Source organism: Alligator mississippiensis, chromosome 10 (genome assembly GCF_030867095.1).
Source record: "Alligator mississippiensis isolate rAllMis1 chromosome 10, rAllMis1, whole genome shotgun sequence".
Taxonomy (NCBI): Eukaryota; Metazoa; Chordata; order Crocodylia; family Alligatoridae; genus Alligator; species Alligator mississippiensis.
In genome coordinates this window covers 21,072,359-21,090,580 of record NC_081833.1, presented here as the reverse complement: position 1 = coordinate 21,090,580, position 18,222 = coordinate 21,072,359, and the positions used below count along the sequence as shown (strand labels likewise).

The following is an 18,222-nucleotide window of genomic DNA, read 5'->3' as shown; positions in this document are numbered from 1 at the left end:
CCCCAGCTCTTGGGATTTTTAATGGCCACAAGCAAGGTTTTACATCTCATCCAAAAAAGGGGACCTTAGTATTCCCTAGCCATGCTGTGACACAGCACCTGCCTCTAGCACCATTCTGGGGGATAACGGTTTCACCCTTGACAATCTTCTCTACCCCAGCTCCAGACATGCAATCCTCCCTTCTTTTCCAACATGCAAACTCAGACCAAGCTGTCAACAGTAAGAGTGTGAAGCATATTCTTGGTTGTGCAAGAATCAGAAGAAATCTTAACTTATATATAACAAACTTAGTCCCCATTCCTACTACCGCGGGCATCCAGCCCTTAGGTCACAAAGCACGTAGTGTAGCCAGAATGTTTTTTTCTGCCCTTAAAATGACTGGGTCACTGTTTCATGCCTGAATGTGAAATCCACTGCAATTTTGTTTAGAGCAGCATAAAAAGAGGTCAGAACAAATCAATTGAGTTAAAGGCCTGAAATCCAGACTAGCTCAGAAGGGAATATTTAGCAGCAGGTTCTGTCCTGTTTCATGCATATGTCATATTGGGGCTTATATTTGGGTTAGTTGCTTATTATAGGTATTTGGCCAGCATAAGCACACCACTGCCATCTGATTGCTCCCAAAGATGCCATTCTGGTAAAGAAAGAGCTGATCACACCAAACCCATCTCTCTGACACCATTGCTGCTGGAAGCCACTAATACATATCTGAATTAATAAATACAGCCATCACCAGGAAGGGAGCCAGTTCTGCTCAAAGAGAATTCCATTCTCTCTTTAGAGGAAAAAATCCAAAATGCAAACAGAAGAGCCATTTTTGCCTTGTAATTTATCCACTTAGGAACCAGATTTTTGCCTTGTCAGTGATGTACCCTCCTTTAGCTCCTTCATCTTAGGTACTCATCACCCTGCCTGGGTCAATTCCATTTGACAAACCCATGCGGAAGGCAGATAAGTTTACATTTACACAACCACCTCCAGCCAGAAAGATCCTTTACGATTTTCAGCCAACTACTGAATGTTCTCAGTTCCCACTGATGCCTAGGGACAGAGGGGATAGAGCATTTTGCAGAGGCACAGGAATCTCATCACTCACCACTGACACAAAGCTGCACAGAACCTGTTTACAGCACACAACAATGGGGTACAACAAGAAGCAAAGAATGTTGTTAAATTCAAGGGCAAGTTTGAGGGACAGAATTTGAGGTATTTTAGATATGGACACTAACTATTCAAAATGGCATTTAGCCAGGACAGCAGGGATTAACAATACATTGGTATATAAAGGCCCAGTCTCTCTCTCAAAGTAGGCAGGTCTAGTACCCTGCTGGAACACTGGTTCTGTATAATCTGAGAGGAAAGAGTGCCATCTACTGACACCAGCACCCCCCTGTTTTTTCATTGGAGGTCACACATTCAAGGACAGACCCAGTCCACTTCTCAATTTGAGAACAAATAGGAAGGATGACAGATGGAGGTGGTACATCCAAGGCTTACACAGCTACTTCCTTGGCCCTGGGGACTAGCTTTATTAAAAAGGGACAAGACTTAATCTTCCTCATCTCCCTTGGGGTAATTTGTTTTGTTTGTGGGTGAAAAAAGGCAAGTGTTTTTATCAGCCTCTGTGTCCTCTGAAGTATTGCTTCTATTAGCAGCGTAGCGAGTCATGAAAAACCCTCTTTCCAGGCGTCCGCAAAACAAGTGCATTTAGAAAAGCTTCCAGAGAACTCCCTGTATCCTCATTAGAGATAAATCCAAACCTTGAAGCAGCAGGTGGAGTCATGGAAATATTAGAGAGAAAGGATGTCGTGGAAGATGAGATGGTGCACAGGGAACATGACACTAGCCCATCAGCTACCTAGAGCTGCTTTTCTAAGATAGGTACTGAAAGTGCAACAGAGCTTGGGAAACTGTGACCATGGAAGGAAGAGTCTAAGGAAGGAACATCATTAAGAATACATGCTAGACAAAGTTAGAGGTCTGAGGAACTGGAGGGAAGAGATAGTTGTTATACTTTGATGAAATATTATGGTCATAAGTAGTCCTCATGACCAGTGCTACAATCCCATTCCCTACAGCTATGATCAAAGAGTTTGGCTTTGAGCTCCCTCCCACGCAATGTTCCTATAGCATTCCCTGCCTAGTAAACCTGGGATCAGAGTAGCTGTGAGCTGCATAATATCCACAACTCTCCTATCCATCATATCCCTACACGAGCTCCTGCCTGGTGAAGCTGAGATTAGAGTAAGTGTAAACTCCCTGGACAGCAAGTGCCCCAGCATCCTTCACTGTAGTGACTCAGGCTGCAACATAAGGGGAATTATTAGAATATTTACGTTGCTGTCATCAGGTTTCTGTAACTGATACAGACAACCCCCTGGATTAGGAGCTAAAAGAGGGTCAGGAACAGCAGCAGCTATCTGGGGACTAAAATTCACTTGCCCTCATCACGTATAACCTGCATCTCTCCCCTCCCTGGAGGCGATATGCATGGTTCTGAACCCCTCTCCACCACTCCCCCCCGGCCCCTGCTTTTGATGTAGCTAATGCAGATGGAAGAGGAAATGAGGAAATTTTCCAGTCTCACTGCTCCAATCCATGAAGCAGCGACACCACTGGAATGACCCAAAGCCCCTTCTCCCCTTCCAGCTTTTGAATTTTAGGAAATCAGCGGGACTGACCTGTGAGCTCAGGGAGGACGGGGGCACTCGGGAGAGGGGTCCGCTCTACACGGAATTCTAAAAACGAAATGTAAGACAACTTAGGACCTTGTAAAACACCCCCTGCAGGGGGGTAACCAGCAGAGACAGCAGCATCAGGCCTTCTGGATACAGCCCCCCAAAGCCAGACAGAGACCAAAGGAGTTGCTGCAGCATCCAGCCTTCACCTATTTTAGTTCATTTAGAACTGGTGAAAACTGTTGGACTGACAGCCCTGGCAACTCCTAGCAGCTGCTTAATCCAGAGCAGGTATAGCCAGAGCAGGGGCAAGTGCAAACTCCCCTTCCACTGCCCCACTCCGCCAATATACTTCACCTCTGCCCTGGAGGGACCATCATTAGGACTGAAAGGGAAATTCAGTTTCTTACGCCGATCCAATCCTCAGCCTCTCCAGGGTTGATCTGTGCCACTGAGTTGGTGGTGGTTTGGGGTCAAGGACAAGTGGATTCAGAAAGACTTCTATACAGCCATGAGGTGGCAACTGTTTTTAGTCACAGCCAACCTGGGCTGGCTTCATACTAGTAGTCTTGAAGTGAAAGATGCCAGGTCACATTCCCAACTCTCTAACCTCAGGCCTTTCTACAAAAACCTTTGGGAACAGGGGTGGAGGGGGTAAGGGGACACTCAGAGTTTCCACTTGTCCTGAGAATAGCAGGCTGCTCTTTTATTAGTGTGATGTGTATCATACTCTTCACTTGAGCTGGAAGGGAAAGGCACAAGAAAACTCAGAGCAGCTGCAGCATCAGATGCCAATCAGTGATGGTCAAGTCTACACATCCAGGTGAGAAGTGGGCAGGTTATTAATTTAAAAATACCCAATATACCAAAGAAGGATCTGCTGAAGATTTGCAGCCAACTGTCCCCATAGGTGGTTTTGGGGACTGTAAAAGACCCAGGGGACTTATTCAGAATACAGCTCCCAGCATTGTGACTCTTACATTTAAGAGGCCTAAGGATCCCCTGGCCTGTTTACAGCTGGGTGGTGATGTCCTGCTTTCAGGAAGGTGGTGACTCTGCTGGAGACAGGCAGACATACACACGAGGCAGCAAGAGAACAAGAGCTGCAAAGGGCCCTTCTTCATAACAAGACCTAAGGAGGGATCTAGCAGAGGGAGTTGCAGCAACCTTGGGGTCTTCCTGTTACTAGAGTACAGGGATAACAATCAGAAACTTGTACAGCTACAGCCTCCTTCCTATCTAGCTAGCAGGCTGGTCCCTCCCCTTCCCTACCTACTACCCCACCCCCACTCACATCCCTCTCAAATTTAAGGGAAGACCAAACTGCAGCAAGGCTAAAACAGACAGTCTGGGTCATGGGACAAGCCAAGGACCTCCCATAGAATGAAGGCAAATGGAAGGAACAGGAAGGGAGAGACTCTTACCAGGAAACTGATAAGTGTAGCCAGGTGCAATACCAGTGTAGCTTCGACTGGCATAAGTGGCAGCTTGGAAACCTGGATAACCTGCCAGCAAAGAGGAGATTATTACAGTGAATACACACAAACCCACTGCTCCAGGCCTTTGCTCTGACCAATGTGCACAGTGCAAAAGGAATGATCAGCATCACAATGAGACCTGTCCATGTGCACATAAACACGCACAAAGCATATATACCACATGAATCCAAGGAAGAGTTTAATGGAATTTTGTTTAAATTTTTATTACATTTGCTTTTCCTGGCACCAGAGATTTCCATGTCAGAAAGTCCAACCGAAGGTGACCAGAAGCACAAGCTAAGGATATGAAAAGGATGTTGAGGGGTAGTGGGAAGCATCCAAATGACTGAATGGCACTGAGTCACTGACCATCTACTTCAGAACATTAGCCAATAGCAGTATTACTGAAGTAGATACAGAAGGAACAGGTGGCTGGAAATAGGCAGGCAGAGCACTTCTTCTTGGCAGAGATAAGAATTACAATGCTTACCATTTTCTGAGAAGCTGCCACAGCAAACCACCTCCTTTAAACAGCCTCATGAGAAACCCAGAGGCTGACTCAGCTGAAAGTTTTATTTGAAATCTCCCATGACTAGAGTAAATGGATTTCCCACTGACTCACTGGAGTCTACTTGTTTAAAAAGCAGTGTGCCTAAATACAGACAGATACTACAATGGTATTATGGGCCTGCAGATTTAAGGGATCTGCGCTAGACTCTTTCTTGCCCTGGCAAAACCACCAGTGACCCAGATCCAAATGAGAGGCTTTTTGCTGCTCCTATTAAATACACTATTAACACTGGTCGGATAGGTTATACAACTGCCAGTAATGAGGTTTGGGCAAGAACTGGCTTGACTCTCTGATCCCAGAAAGAATTTGTGGGGCTGGAAGGTGGATGGGGGCAATTCCTTTTTTTTTTTTTTTTTCTTATAACCTCAGCACATTTGCATGGAAGCCACAAACTAACACAAACCCCAGAATACCTCATTTGGCAATTCCATCTTCAGAGATGAGCTCTACTTTAAGCATGTGGTTTTGTTTGCAATGTGAAAGAACATTGGCTTTCACTAAAGTAAGGCTGCTAGTGCAATACGAACTCCACTGGATTTAAAGGACATTTGGATGCCCCTTGAAAACTGGCAAAAATGTTTATTAGGATGATATGCAGAAAAAACACTCAGTCTGCATACTGAAATGACCAGGCTCCCCTCTACCCAACTAATGGAATGTGATTAGTATTGTATTATGTGGGGTTCTTTAAACAAACATTTAAGCTTGCAAGAGTGTATATGTTGTTGGTTTACTACTATAACCCCCCCCAAAAAACCCCCCCAAAAAACAGGAATGCAGTCATTTGTCAAAATTTCTCCCAATGTGCAACTGTATATCCATCTTTTATAACTCCAGCCCCAGAACTGAGAGTAATGATACATCTATAGCTCTCCCATGCTGCCACCAGAGGGCGATTTGTGATCACAAGAGGTCCCAGCCCTCCTTTTCCCAACTATAGTACCATGGGCCTTACAAAATGTGGTCTGATGTCATTGTTCTGATCTACCCTTGAACAGCTTCAGTCACGTTCCCATCACACTGCACCAGTAACATGGTCCCAGAACAAAAATTGGTGCCCTTTTAGGAGACCTCCTCCCACCAGCTGCTCCCTACTGCTTAGCAAGAGCTACAGAGAAAGAGTCTCTCTTTCAGTGCTTACCCAGCATGCCAATCCCAAGCATGAAGGCATCCATCCCGTAAGGCATCACTCTGGACCGCCCTCTCGCAGAGCCAGTAGGGGACATCACTTCCTTTGGCTGAGCTTTTTTACATTCCACCTGCCACAAGAAAGAAAGTGTCAGACCTCGGCCTTGACACACAGCACATTCCACCAGAGCACACACAGTACCATGGGCCAGCAGGAGTGTCTCACTGTACTGGAAGCATCCCACAAGTCACCACCCAGCCCTTCCCCCCATCCTTCAACCTCCACCACTCCCCTTGACCTAGACACTACTAGAATCCTTCCCACCTCTCTGCTACTCTGGTAGAGAAGCCGGGTGCTGGAGCAGCTAGGAAGGATAGCTGGACATTGTACTCCTGGATTCAACTGTGGTTGCATCCTTGTGCAAGATAACCTTGGAGTCTCAGATTCTTTATTCATTGAGTGAAGATAATACCCACCTCATATGGCTGGGAACAGCTTTTATTAATGCACAATTTCATCACGCGCTTGGATGCCCTGCAGTTACAGCTCCCAGTCACAGACTGCTCTCATCTTTGGGTTTCAAACCCTGACACCTGCTCTCCTCTCCTTCCTATCTGATTTGCTGCTGTGAGTTTTGGGGTCTCATTTACTTCCTAGCTTCAGATCATCAGTGTCTTGTTCCTCTTCCCCCACATGCTATACCCTTGACCCACTTTGTACTTCTGCAACCCAAGCTCTGGCATTGCCCTTGGTACTCACCATTTTGTTGTTGATCTCATGGAAATGGATCTCACACACTTTCTCCACAATGTCTTCGCTCTCAAATGTGACAAATCCAAACCCTGAAGAAAAAAGGGGAGGGGGAAGGCTCCTCATGGCAACTTCATTGCCTTCTTCCTGGGGTTGGCACTTGTAGAGCAGGAGTGGGGCAGGGTTCTCAATGGTGCTTCTCAAGAGCACTACAGCCATATCTTAGATTGCTCCACAATTCATAATGCAAAGGAGGGTCCCAAACCAGGTCTTACCCAATATGGGTCATTTTGAACAGAGCTGATATCACTCAATGGCAGTTCATTATTTCATAATTAAACAAGCTCAGTGGGTCTTAGTTCAGTTTTCAATAGTCAGGGGCCTTCACAACCCTTGTAAAAAAGGTATTACTCTATGTTTTTCATCTCCTGATGGACATTAAGGACTAGTCCTTAAAGTCCTGCATGTGCCAGCAAGTAGCAGGATTAGTTTTACAGAAAGGCTAAGTGATTTCCTTAAGTGCACACAGGAAGTCAATGCATAACAAGGAATACAAGTTTAGGATTTCCAGCTCCTAGTCCTGTGCTCAGGCTGCATCTCTCTCTAACCAACCCCACTGCTGACAATCTTGGGCTAAGGGACAAAGCATCAAAGGGCTCATGAAGTCCCAAAACCTCTCTCGCACCCAGAAATGGCCCTTCCAGAGAAGAAGTGAGGCATCAGCAAGGGACTCTGAATCAACCCATGTTGTAGCTGTCCAAGCTGTGGTTAGGTGGAGCTTCCAGTCTGCCAGTTGCCAGCTATGGCAATTCCACACTGCTAAAAATCACTTTAGTAAAAATACTTAAGTCTTTTCTGGGTGGTATTGTAAGAAGAGCTTCCTTCCATGAACTTCTCCCGCCCACCACCAAAGCATTTTTATCGTGTCTGCACAACAGCTCCACAACCACAATCCCAAGAAAGGTGACCTGGAAGCACAATTGGGCATCAGGGCTGAGGAAGAGTAAGAGTAAGAGGCAGTTACTTTGCCTCCCATGTCAGCTTCCCTGAGGCTCAGATTACTGAGGACAAGGTAAGACACACACACATGACTGGAGCCACGTAGGTAACAGGGGAGGGAAGGAAGCCACCTCCTCTCACATATCTGCAACTCGGCATGTTTACAGCACAGGAAGTGGACTGGACAAAAGCTCTCTGTGCTGAGAGGGACTCTAGTAGAGGATGTGGAGGCTGAGGGATGGGGCGATGGGAGGCGAGATAGAGAGCAGCTGTGACCTGCCTGCCCTGCTCCTGGCAATGGGATACCAATTCTCCTAGCCCCCTTCCACCGCCTCCTCCAGCCCCACACATGCTCTGCTCCAGTCATTGGGCAAGCCCTTGCTAGATTCCACCGGATCTCAAACCCCCCCCCAATCCCCAGCTGCGGAGCTGTTGCCCTCACCTCGGTGTCGGTTGGTCGTCTTGTCGAACATCAGCATAGCATCATCCACCTGCAAGAGGCACAAAGAAAGACAGGACTCGGATCAGGTTCTTCCTGATGTTACAAAAGGCCTGGCCAATTACAACCACAAACTTACACAGAGCTCTTCCCTCGCCTGATCCAAGCTAGGGAGAATGGGACACCCACCTGCTGCCTAAGCATAAACAGGGCACAAACCCCCAAACATTCACCCCTCCCTGGGAGGTCACTGAGCCCCAGGGTCTCAAACCCCGACTCCAATGCAAGAGTGCAAGAGAACCATATTTTTTTCCTGCACGTCAGGCAGGTGCTGCCAGCCTGAGTCAGTGAACCCTTTCCCACCCAAATACTGGGCTGGGAGGACAGGCTCCTACCCAGCTCTGCTCCTGGGGACACCACCTGCTTTCCTCCCTGTTGAGCTGGTAAGCACCCCAGACTGTTTGCCTGTGGCTCCGATGAGGGGCAAAGAGCACCAAAGGCATTGTTCTGAAACCACGGTGGAGAATTAAAGGCGGAGGGGGAGGAGGGAGCCAAAGCCTGAGAGGAGAAAAGGAATAAGGGGCCTCACAGCAACAGGGGAAATGGAGGCCTCAGACAGCAAAGATTCTGCTTGGGGAAGCTTAGAAGCTGCCCCCACCCCCACCCCAGAGGAGCCTTTCCTCTAAGTGAGGTTTCCCAGTGCTGGAGGCTGTAATTAGAGCAAATTTACTGCAAGGACTGTGCTAGCACTGCCTACTGCATGGGGGAGGGGAGGCAGGCACCACCCATCCCCCTCCCTGGGACCTGGTGCCACTCTCCCTCTTCCCTCCCCAGGCAGACACATCAGCGCCTGGTGCCACTTTCCTTTGCCTGCTGGTTCTCTCCTGGGCATTTCCTTGCAGGGGAGCAACTGCAAGGCAGGCAAGCAGGTTAAAACACACCAGTTCCCTCTGTATAAGCCCGTGTCCCACCAACCTATCCTCCTTGGTAATACCACTGCCTTAATCTGATTATGAAACTGGATGTCTCAAGTGTTCAGGGGAGGGACAAGATGGTCTTCAGCCACAGTTGACCAGGGCCTTCCTCCTCCTTGCCACAAGACAGCCAGTAGCCAAGCAGGCCGCACTGTTTGAGATCAGCTCCAACCCCCAGCTCAGCCTGTGATATACCCCATTATCTTGCCAGCCCTTTTTATTACTCATAAATTACCTTCTCCCTGCAGTCCCTGACACAAGGAGTGCAAGGGGCTGCACCCATCTCTACAGTCCAGTGCAGGCAGGCAACCAAACCACAGGGTTTATTCACAAAGCACTTCTGATTGGAGCAAGATAGGACAGGATGGGGGACAGGCCTTGCTGAGATACACCCCCAGGGGAGCGGAACAAGGGTTCTGTCAATTTTGACTCCCAAAAGAAAGACAGGCATCTTCTTCCAGGCAAGTGAAATGGGAGGACAGGAGGACCTCTTCCATCCCCTACCCCCAGCCCAGCCCAAGGCTGTCTGAGCAAAAGGTCAGCTTTAGGACTCTTCAGGACCAGGGGCTTCACCTACTCTCTCCTGACCTACATAGGCACTGGCTACTGCCCAATCCCCACCACAGCATGGGAAGCGAGACTCTTGAATGTTCCACCTAGACCTAATATTCCTCAGCCAAGAAAAAAAAAGCTGAGACCTGAGAAATTCACTAGTAATCCAAGCTGAGTTGAAGGTGATCATCCACTTCAGGCAACAATCTGAATCTGATGAACAAGCAGTATGACATCCAGTGCTCAGTGCTGCCTGATTCCCTCTTATGCACACTAAGGTGGGGAGGGGTGTGAGGGACCACTGCACAATGGATGGGAAGATGGCCCTGCTGCTCACTATTCTACCTTTTAAGACAGTTTCTATCACAATCACTACTTGCAGAACTTAGAAAGGGAGGATCCCCTTCCTGAGCAGGAGATCCCAGATGTTACAAACCATGTGCGAGCAGAATGCAGCAGCCTCCAACCCTCCATACATTCTTTGTGCCATCCCAAAAGTCAGCAGCTGCACTTTTAAGTACTTGAAACCCAGCCATAACAACTAGCACTCCAAAGTGAGTTCTACATGCTAGGGGAACCAACCATGTCCTTTATGATCAAGCAGATTCTTCCTTTCAAATCTCAACTAGTACTTAAAAATAAGAGGCCTCCTCACTCCTCAGCACACACAGACTTGCAAAAATTTATGCAAGCATGCACATGATTGAAAACCTCCCTCTTGCATGAAACTCAAATCAGTACCTCTAAACTCAGCCACCTCTTGACCCCTTCAAAGTCACCAGCCTTCCTCCCTGGAAATGTACTGTCAAACAAAGTCCCCCTTGGAGCCAGGATCATTTTTATCCACCAGTACAAATGGATTTCTATAGTGTCAATAAAGACACACAGGGACAAACAATATACAGTAGTTCCAAAGACAGCAAAGAGGATCCTTCCTAGGGTTTTTCACCTCTAGAGACTGTAATTCACATCTTTCCAGCAAAACAGGCTCAGTGAGTTTGGTGATCTCAGACTATAGTTTGGAAAGAGGCACACACACTTCAGCACAGTATACAGCTTTATTTTAGATAGGCCTATACTAGAACACCAGCAGGTCAGGATTCAAGATTTCCACAGCCAGGACTACTGGTCATCAGGATCAAGGTGCATTGGAGATCTGAGAGAACAACCCAGACTGTGATAGCAGTCTGGCCAATTTCAGGTCCCCATCCAATAGATCAGACTTCCTGCAGTTCCCCTTCTATGTGACACTGCAGTATCCAGCTGCAACAGCTCCAATGTTCCTGCCCAGTATGTCATGCTCTACTACTGAAAATGTGCTGTTACATGGTAGCTTTTGACTACTGATCTCAATCTTGGACGAAGTTCCCTAAAATGCTCCATATCCTAAAACACATCTTAAAATGCAAGTGGAGCTTGCTGCAGGATGCACCTTACTCCAGTATCTCAGGGCAGTCACACAGCAAGAAAGGGAATCTACCACCTGAACAACACCCTGATAATAAGGCTACTCAGTGAGGCTCCCTCTGGAGAGTAAGGTAGACTGTGGAGGGGATAGTCAAGAACAAAGCAACTTCCAGCTTAAGAGCAGAAAGATCAAAGACTCCAGCACACACACACAAAAAAGCAAAAGCTAAACCACCCAGGCAACACAGCAGCAAGTGCAGGCACACAGGAGGCCTCGCCCTGTATGGAAATGCTGCTGCTGCTGGCACTGGCTGTACAGTGGAGCTTGGACAGAGGGATCCTGCTCTGTCCGGAGCAGGGCTTTATAGTACCGCAGTTCCCGAGTGCCAGATTGACAGCTCTTGATGAACGTTACCCATCAGAGGCCCCTGCCTCTGCACCAAGAGGTCAAGATCATGAGTGCCATGTTAGAGATGGGGCAATTGAGGCAGAGGAGGAGGGGCAGGGACATGCATGAGACCAAGGCAAGGGCTGTGAGGTCTGGCTGGAGATCACCGAGCATGGGGCTCCTTGGAGGCAGTGGGCCAGGCTCCCCCCAAACCTGTTCCCAGAGGCTCAGGCCTCTCTCCTTGCACTGGGCGCACATTCAACTCGCAAAGGGCCACTGTGTGTCCTTAATAGGCTTCTGTGTCCATGGAAACCCCGGGCAGGGGAGGCGGGATTAGCGGGCCGCTGGCCCCAGCAGCCAAGTTCATGAGGCCTAGCGCTAAGCGTGAGTGGCAGCCCTTGGCAGGCGGCTATTGTTGCGGCTGGCTGCTGGGTGCCTCTCTGGCAGGGCCCCCGCTGGGATCCCCGCCGCTCCCCGGCCCATTCTCCGGAGCCTTTCTTCCGCGGGGCCGCGCTCGCTCTGCCAACGCCGAGTTAGGCCCGAACAAAGGAGGCTGCCGGGGACGGCTTCTCTTGGGGCCTGGTCGCCATGGCAACCCGGCCCCTCCAATCCCAGCTGCTGGATCAGATTAGTACGAGCTCTAATGCTCTTCTCCAAAGCGCTCGGCGCAGACACAAAGACACCCTGCTGGGGCGAGTCTCACTGCTGCCTCCCAGGAGCCCAGGCCGGGGCAAGCAGAGCGAGGAGGCCGCCTCCAGCCCTCCCTCCCCAGACCGCACAAAACTGTCTTTCAGGCCACCTTGTTCCACTCTGGGCTGCCTGAACACACAGCCTCAGAGCCACAGCCTGCTCGCTGCATGTGCCCAGAGCAGTGGCCCTCTTCTTTCAGCCAGCAAAACAACAGCTCCACTCGCCCCAAGCACTCACCACCTTGAAGGGGGAGGATGCACAGAGCTGTCCCGACCCCAGCCCTCACCCACCCTACCTATATCCACACAGAAGAATGCCCGCCAGGAAGAGAAGGTTCAAAGAGTTGCCCCACCTCTTGGCCTTGATGGGAAAGGGAAGGGAAACACAAACCCACTTCTGATCTCTCCCAGTTTCACATAGATGTCGGTAGGGGAGAGATAACAGGAGCACAAACCAGCACAGATCCCCCCCACCCGCATCTAATGGGGTCCTGCCCTTCTCTCTTCAAGCCCCCGAAGGGGTGTGCAGTGAACAGGAGCACCAAGCACCCCAGATACCCACACGCCGCATCAGCGCAAACACATCAGACATGCCGAGCCTAGACAAGGAATTTTGCTGACTTCTCTGTAACACAAAATCCAGCTTGATTTCAAACAGCACACCAACAAAAATGCACTGCAGTGCACAACTGGAATTGGGCTGGGATTGCTCCCCTTCCAACACCACTACACTGAGTTAAATATTAGAATTAAGAAGAGAAGCTCAGGACATCATTGCCCAAGGCTTCAACATCAAACCTGTCCCAGCCCCCAACCCCATCACCAGGCCAGAGACCACTCCTTCACCTCCCTGTTGCCATCTCAACTGTCCCTTATACTACACATCAGGATTTGCTTTATCATTCCACAACCCTGTGCAGCAACCACAGAGCAAGGAGATCCCAGCATATCTTGGGAGAAGCCCTCACTGCATACTGAGAGGGCTTGTGAAAGAGGATTGCTGTCTCAGAGAGATCGATGGAAGAAAGAAAGATCATGAAACTGCATGCTGAGGATAGGCAGGGATAAGGAGAACGGTTGAGGGTCGTGGGCAGAAGGGGGGACATTCTTAGTGTAGATGGAAAGAAAGAGCCAGAGAGAAAGTTGATCTGAAATGGGGCGTGGAGAATCTTTGGGCTGTGTGTGTGGAGAGAGGAAGGAAGGGCACAGAAGCACTGTGATCTTGCATAGGGAGAAAAAGTCCTTTCACAAGATACGGGCATAAGAATACAGGAGTAGAATTAACATGGGAATGGGATTGTTTTTTAGAAAAGCGTTTACACTTTCAGCAATACCATGGCGTGTGGACACAGCATATAACTAAAAACTGTGCATTAACAAGGTTTTTACTGAATTGTATTTCCCTGCTCTTAAATAAATATTTGTTTCAATTGTTTAAACATAGCAGATGAGTATAGAAGGAGCAGATCACTTTAACAGAAAACTGTTTAGCTTAGTAGTCAAGGCTCTGTACCAGGGAAGTGTTTTACTTACTGGTCAAGGCTATAGTTATCCAACGCTTGAGGTTAGAAGTTCAAGGTCTGTTAAGATTTTTCTTATAGCTATTAGGTAATGTTCCTCTCCCTGTTTAGCTACTAGGGTCAGCAGGGTCAGGGAAGAAAAGGGGGTTATAGTTACCAGCGCTAACTTTTGTTCTTCAGATGGACTGCCTTCTCTGAGCCCTACCATAGGACAGTTAGGAGATACATATGTCCTCAGGTTCTGCCTTCCACAGACAACAAGCAGTTCCTGCCTGGCTTTAGAAGTGTTATCCAAAATTGACAATCAAATGAAATGGGAGACGGAAGGAAGACTGTGGCCCAGTGGAGGCAATACATTCAGAAAAATCCACTGTTGATAAGAAACCCTTTTTGATCCTTCACGGCATTTGCCACCGCTGAGCCCCTGCAGTAGGAGCCTGGCTAACAGAGTGCTCCCTGAGAGATGGGCTCTGGAGCCTTGTTAGTGGAGGAACAATCAGAACAATTCCTCTCTCAAAACCACATTTAGTGTTGACAAGAATGGCAAGTTGTAATGGTGGGAAAAGTGTAGGAGCCACACAGATTTTACCAAAGGGCACACACCACTGCATCAACTCCCCTAACTGAGTAGGCACTGAGATGGTCAGGCCCAGGGATGAGCCAGTTCATAATGAGCCTGAACCTACAGTATTATCCACTTAGCATTTGAGCAGACATGACTTAGCCTCTAGATTTTTCCCCAAAGGCCACAAACAAACTGACTTTTTCAACAGCTTAGTCCCACTTAAATACCAGCTAACATCTATTTTTCTAACTTCTCTTCCTAATACAGTCATGGGCCTTGGGGTGAGGGAGCCAGTGACAGATTGATTCAGATTGAGTCAGAAATTTGGGCAAGCTCCTGCAGGTGCAGATACTGGTTTAAGCTGAAAAGATTAAAATAAAAACTCTGAAGACAGAAGTAGAACAAGTTTCCACATCGACAGCAAACGAACAAGGGCCAGCAGGTCCTAAGAGATACTACCCTGTCCTGGTATGGAATAGTAAAAAGGATGATGGCTGCCAGGATGGCTTCAGCAAAAGACAGAACAGAAAAAAAAAAAAAAAAAAAGTCACAATGATCTAGAAACCTAGCCGGCAGGTTATAGGATGAAATTACCTCAAGTCTGGGTAGCAACACTGCCAAGATGAGACATCTTGATTCAGGAGATGAGTAAATGGTTGATCCGTGGAAAGGAGCAGGTGCTCCAAAAGTGGGTGCATCATGCTGAAGACAGTGCTAATAAACCACTGTTGCTCTGTCTTGCTTAATCTTCCTCACTGCTCTGAGGATAACAGTAAACTGATATGGATAAGAGAAGTATAATATCCATGTGCTCCTGGCTGCTCTTCAGCAGAACCTTGGATACCAGGTAAAAATCAAACAAACCATGGGGGAGCTGAATGACCATTCATGCTAACGTGTCTGGCTACCTGCCTGTCAGACGCAGAGTAAAGGGAAGCTTTGTTCCACATGTATTGCTGACAGATTGTTTACTGACACAGAGGTGATCAAATTCCACGCCTCATCTGTTCATGTTGTATGTTGTAATCATGTTGTGAAGGAATTTGCATCCATTGTCTTCTGATCTGTGGAAGAAAGGATCTGAAAGCCAGTTTGGCAGCCCTCTGCTGTAGTATGTTTTTATGGAGCTTTGGCACCTGAACCTTCTAAAGGGATATGGACAACTAAGGAGCCTAACTGTGCACTTCCAACCCAGGCCAGAGCAGACACTCTCCATTAGTGCCTACAAGAGTCTTCAACTAAATATGGAAAAATACCCAGTTCTAAACAGTGAATCATTTCTTTGTAAACATCAATTCAGCCATGCCTTCAATGGGGATATCCATAGCCTTCTGATGTATATGTGCATGTGTGTAAGAGTAAGTGAAAAGTACATGCTCACAGGTATGCACATGTGCTACAGGCTGCCATCAGGCCCAGCACCTGAAGATAATATTTCAAAAGGGCTTTTACGCTGATCTGTCAAGGTTTACCATTTAAATGAGATCTCAGAACCCACCTTGCAGCAAACAGGTTAGAACTTTTCCAGAATCTCAGGTGGTAACTACAAAGACAAGAATCCAAGTTGGACCAACATAGATTTATTGTCAGACTAGGAGATATGTAGTGGGTACTAGTTTCCCACTAGTGTTGAATCACCTCAGATCATCAGCTTGACACAGATGCAGCTGTAGACCCAGGCAACCAAGAGAAGATGCAACAACTTTCAACTACTTGACCATTCTGGGAGCTGCAACTAGCCTGAAGAGTAAAATACAGTGAACTGACAGCTTAGCACAGGTGGTTATCACTGTGGTACTTTCAACTGCAGGTTTGGCAAAGGAAGGAAGTATCTTGATGGCCAAGGACTGAGTTAATCTTGATTCCTGGGAGTTGAGGTTATTCTCCTCAGAAAAACCTTGCTGGACTTGATTTTCTTTATATATTTGCTCAATGGGTCCAACACCCAGGATCTGGTGGAGGCCACTGTTTCTTCTAGAGATCAGGAAATTATAAAACACTTCTAGTTTTCAAGACAAGTATTCTTCTTACAAAATTTCCTCACAGAAATCCCTGAATAAGGCAGGGGGCTTGAGTTTTCACATAGCTTGGAACTATGAAAAGTAACTTCATCCTAGATTCTTGATTGCTTTGATTCTTGAAGTAAAATATATAAACTCTTCCCAGAGGGTACAGAAGAGGGGGGAAGATGTGGAGGATCACAGTCTGCTGGAACCATCCTCACCTTTCTGAACTAAATGCAGCAATAGCCATAAATGAGGCGGAATGGAAGATTAAAATCCCACAAATTCACTATCCCTCTTGTTGATAGCCAGATTCCAGGGAGAACCGCTTAAATTATTCTTTGTAAAAATCAAAAAATGAAGATCAGCTCAAGTCTAGAGAACTAGCCATGGGCTCTGAGAGTTTAATTCTTTTCAGACCCCCCCCCCCCTCCCCCAAGCTGAAAAGGTCAACTCCTTTGAAAGGCATGTCCATGACCCCAGCTTACACTTCAGAGGAAAGATAACGAGTTTTGGATCCAAGAGCATTTCCAAAAGGATCCAGTCACATTCAAAGTCTTAGATGTGATGCCTGTGATATCAAAGGAAGCTCTGGGAATATGTTTACACACACCCTAATCTTGCTCAGTCAACCCAATGACTGTTGCATCTTGTCATCAAGATTGGACCTGGTTAACACTGTTCATTCAGAGCATTTTCAAAAGAAAAAAAAGGGGCCCTTTCCTTTAACTTTCAAAACAAGTTTTGTTTTTTAATTGCTTTGGTTATTTGCCAAAACAAAAAAACTGTGAAATTTCAGGAAGAATATTTATCCGCTCCTTTAGACCTGTACATTTATTTCCCTTGCACTTTTTCAAGTGTTCTTTTGCCACTCCAGCTCTCCAAAGGTCAAAGGAGTTTTAAAAGAAAACAAATAACTCCTATTAACACTCTGAGCAATGAAAAAGGAAGAAAAACAAAAACAAAATAATGAAAAAAAAGCAGTGCAGGAGGGAAATGCAACAAAACTAAGATGTCAGATTGGAATATTTTTAAATGCTTTTTTTTTCCCCCCCAAGTAAGAAATCATTTATTTTCAAACCCTACAACAGCACAAATACATTTGTGATTTTTAAACATTTGTTTTCCATTGTTCTGCTCATGAATGTACACAGCTCCCAATACTGCTTTTGACCAGAGAGAAAACGTCTATCTGGCAACAACGATCTTGGCAAGTTTGAAAACTGGCAGTTCATAGTGGTCCTTCTGGTCTTAAAATCTATGGTAATCTAACCTAACCTCCTTCATAAATACAGGCCATAGGATTTTGCCTAGTAATTCCTACTCTGAGAGAGAGGCATCCAGTCTTGATTTAAAGATTTCAAGTGATGGAGAATCTATCATGTTCTTAAGTTTACAGCTATAAGGGTTACCTAGAAATTAACCTTCCTTGAAAGACATTCAGTTGCTTGAACTCTTTGCCCTCAGAAGCAGACAAGTTCCCAGCTATAGATTTTTCTCCCTTGCAAGAGAAATCGTAGCAGAGTTTGGGTTAGGATTCTGTGAGAATTCAAACCTTTCCCTGGAGGTACAGCAGAATGAGCTGGGATCCTGAGCAATTCAAGCCCCAGAGACTAGATGGCTCCAGCTTTCCTTCATTCTCCACTAGTTCTGGAATCTCAAGTGTTTGTGTGGCTTCCTGAACAGAGCATACGAGATGCAGCTACTCCATCTGCTGAACTGGGAGAAGATCTGGTGTCACTCATAAGAAGAAAGAAAGCAGGTACAGCCAGCTTATCAGGGGATAAGGTAAAACTGGTGCCTAAGAGCAGCATCCTCACCAATTCCTACATGACAATATCTGAATCCACATCCAACAGCACCACTGGCATGCAGGACTTGGCCAGAGGAGGGAAAAGGAGACTGCTTCAGTTTGAGGGGACTTCCTGGGAAAGGCAGGAGACCAGACCTCACATCCCTACTCTCACCAAAGAAACCACATAGGTAAAATATGGAAGTTCATAGCCAGATTCAAGGAGTACAATACCATTAAATAAGAGATCCCAGTACTGCACAGTAAAAATCCAGAGTCCTCCAGAAT

At 47.0% G+C, this 18,222-nt stretch overlaps 1 protein-coding gene across 2 annotated transcripts in view; it reads right to left on the bottom strand.

The window, feature by feature from the left end:
- MSI1 (musashi RNA binding protein 1) overlaps positions 1 to 18,222 on the bottom strand; it is a 34,086-nt gene that overhangs the window by 5,366 nt on the left and 10,498 nt on the right. Inside the window, exons 7-11 of one of the 2 annotated variants that reach the window (XM_059713533.1) lie at positions 8,048 to 8,096; positions 6,616 to 6,698; positions 5,869 to 5,986; positions 4,103 to 4,183; positions 2,682 to 2,738 (exon numbers count right to left, since the gene is read on the bottom strand). In XM_059713533.1, coding sequence (XP_059569516.1) covers positions 2,682 to 2,738; positions 4,103 to 4,183; positions 5,869 to 5,986; positions 6,616 to 6,698; positions 8,048 to 8,096 — 388 coding nt within the window. The remainder of the gene's footprint in view (positions 1 to 2,681; positions 2,739 to 4,102; positions 4,184 to 5,868; positions 5,987 to 6,615; positions 6,699 to 8,047; positions 8,097 to 18,222) is intronic. The other variant, XM_059713534.1, reaches the window with a different exon arrangement.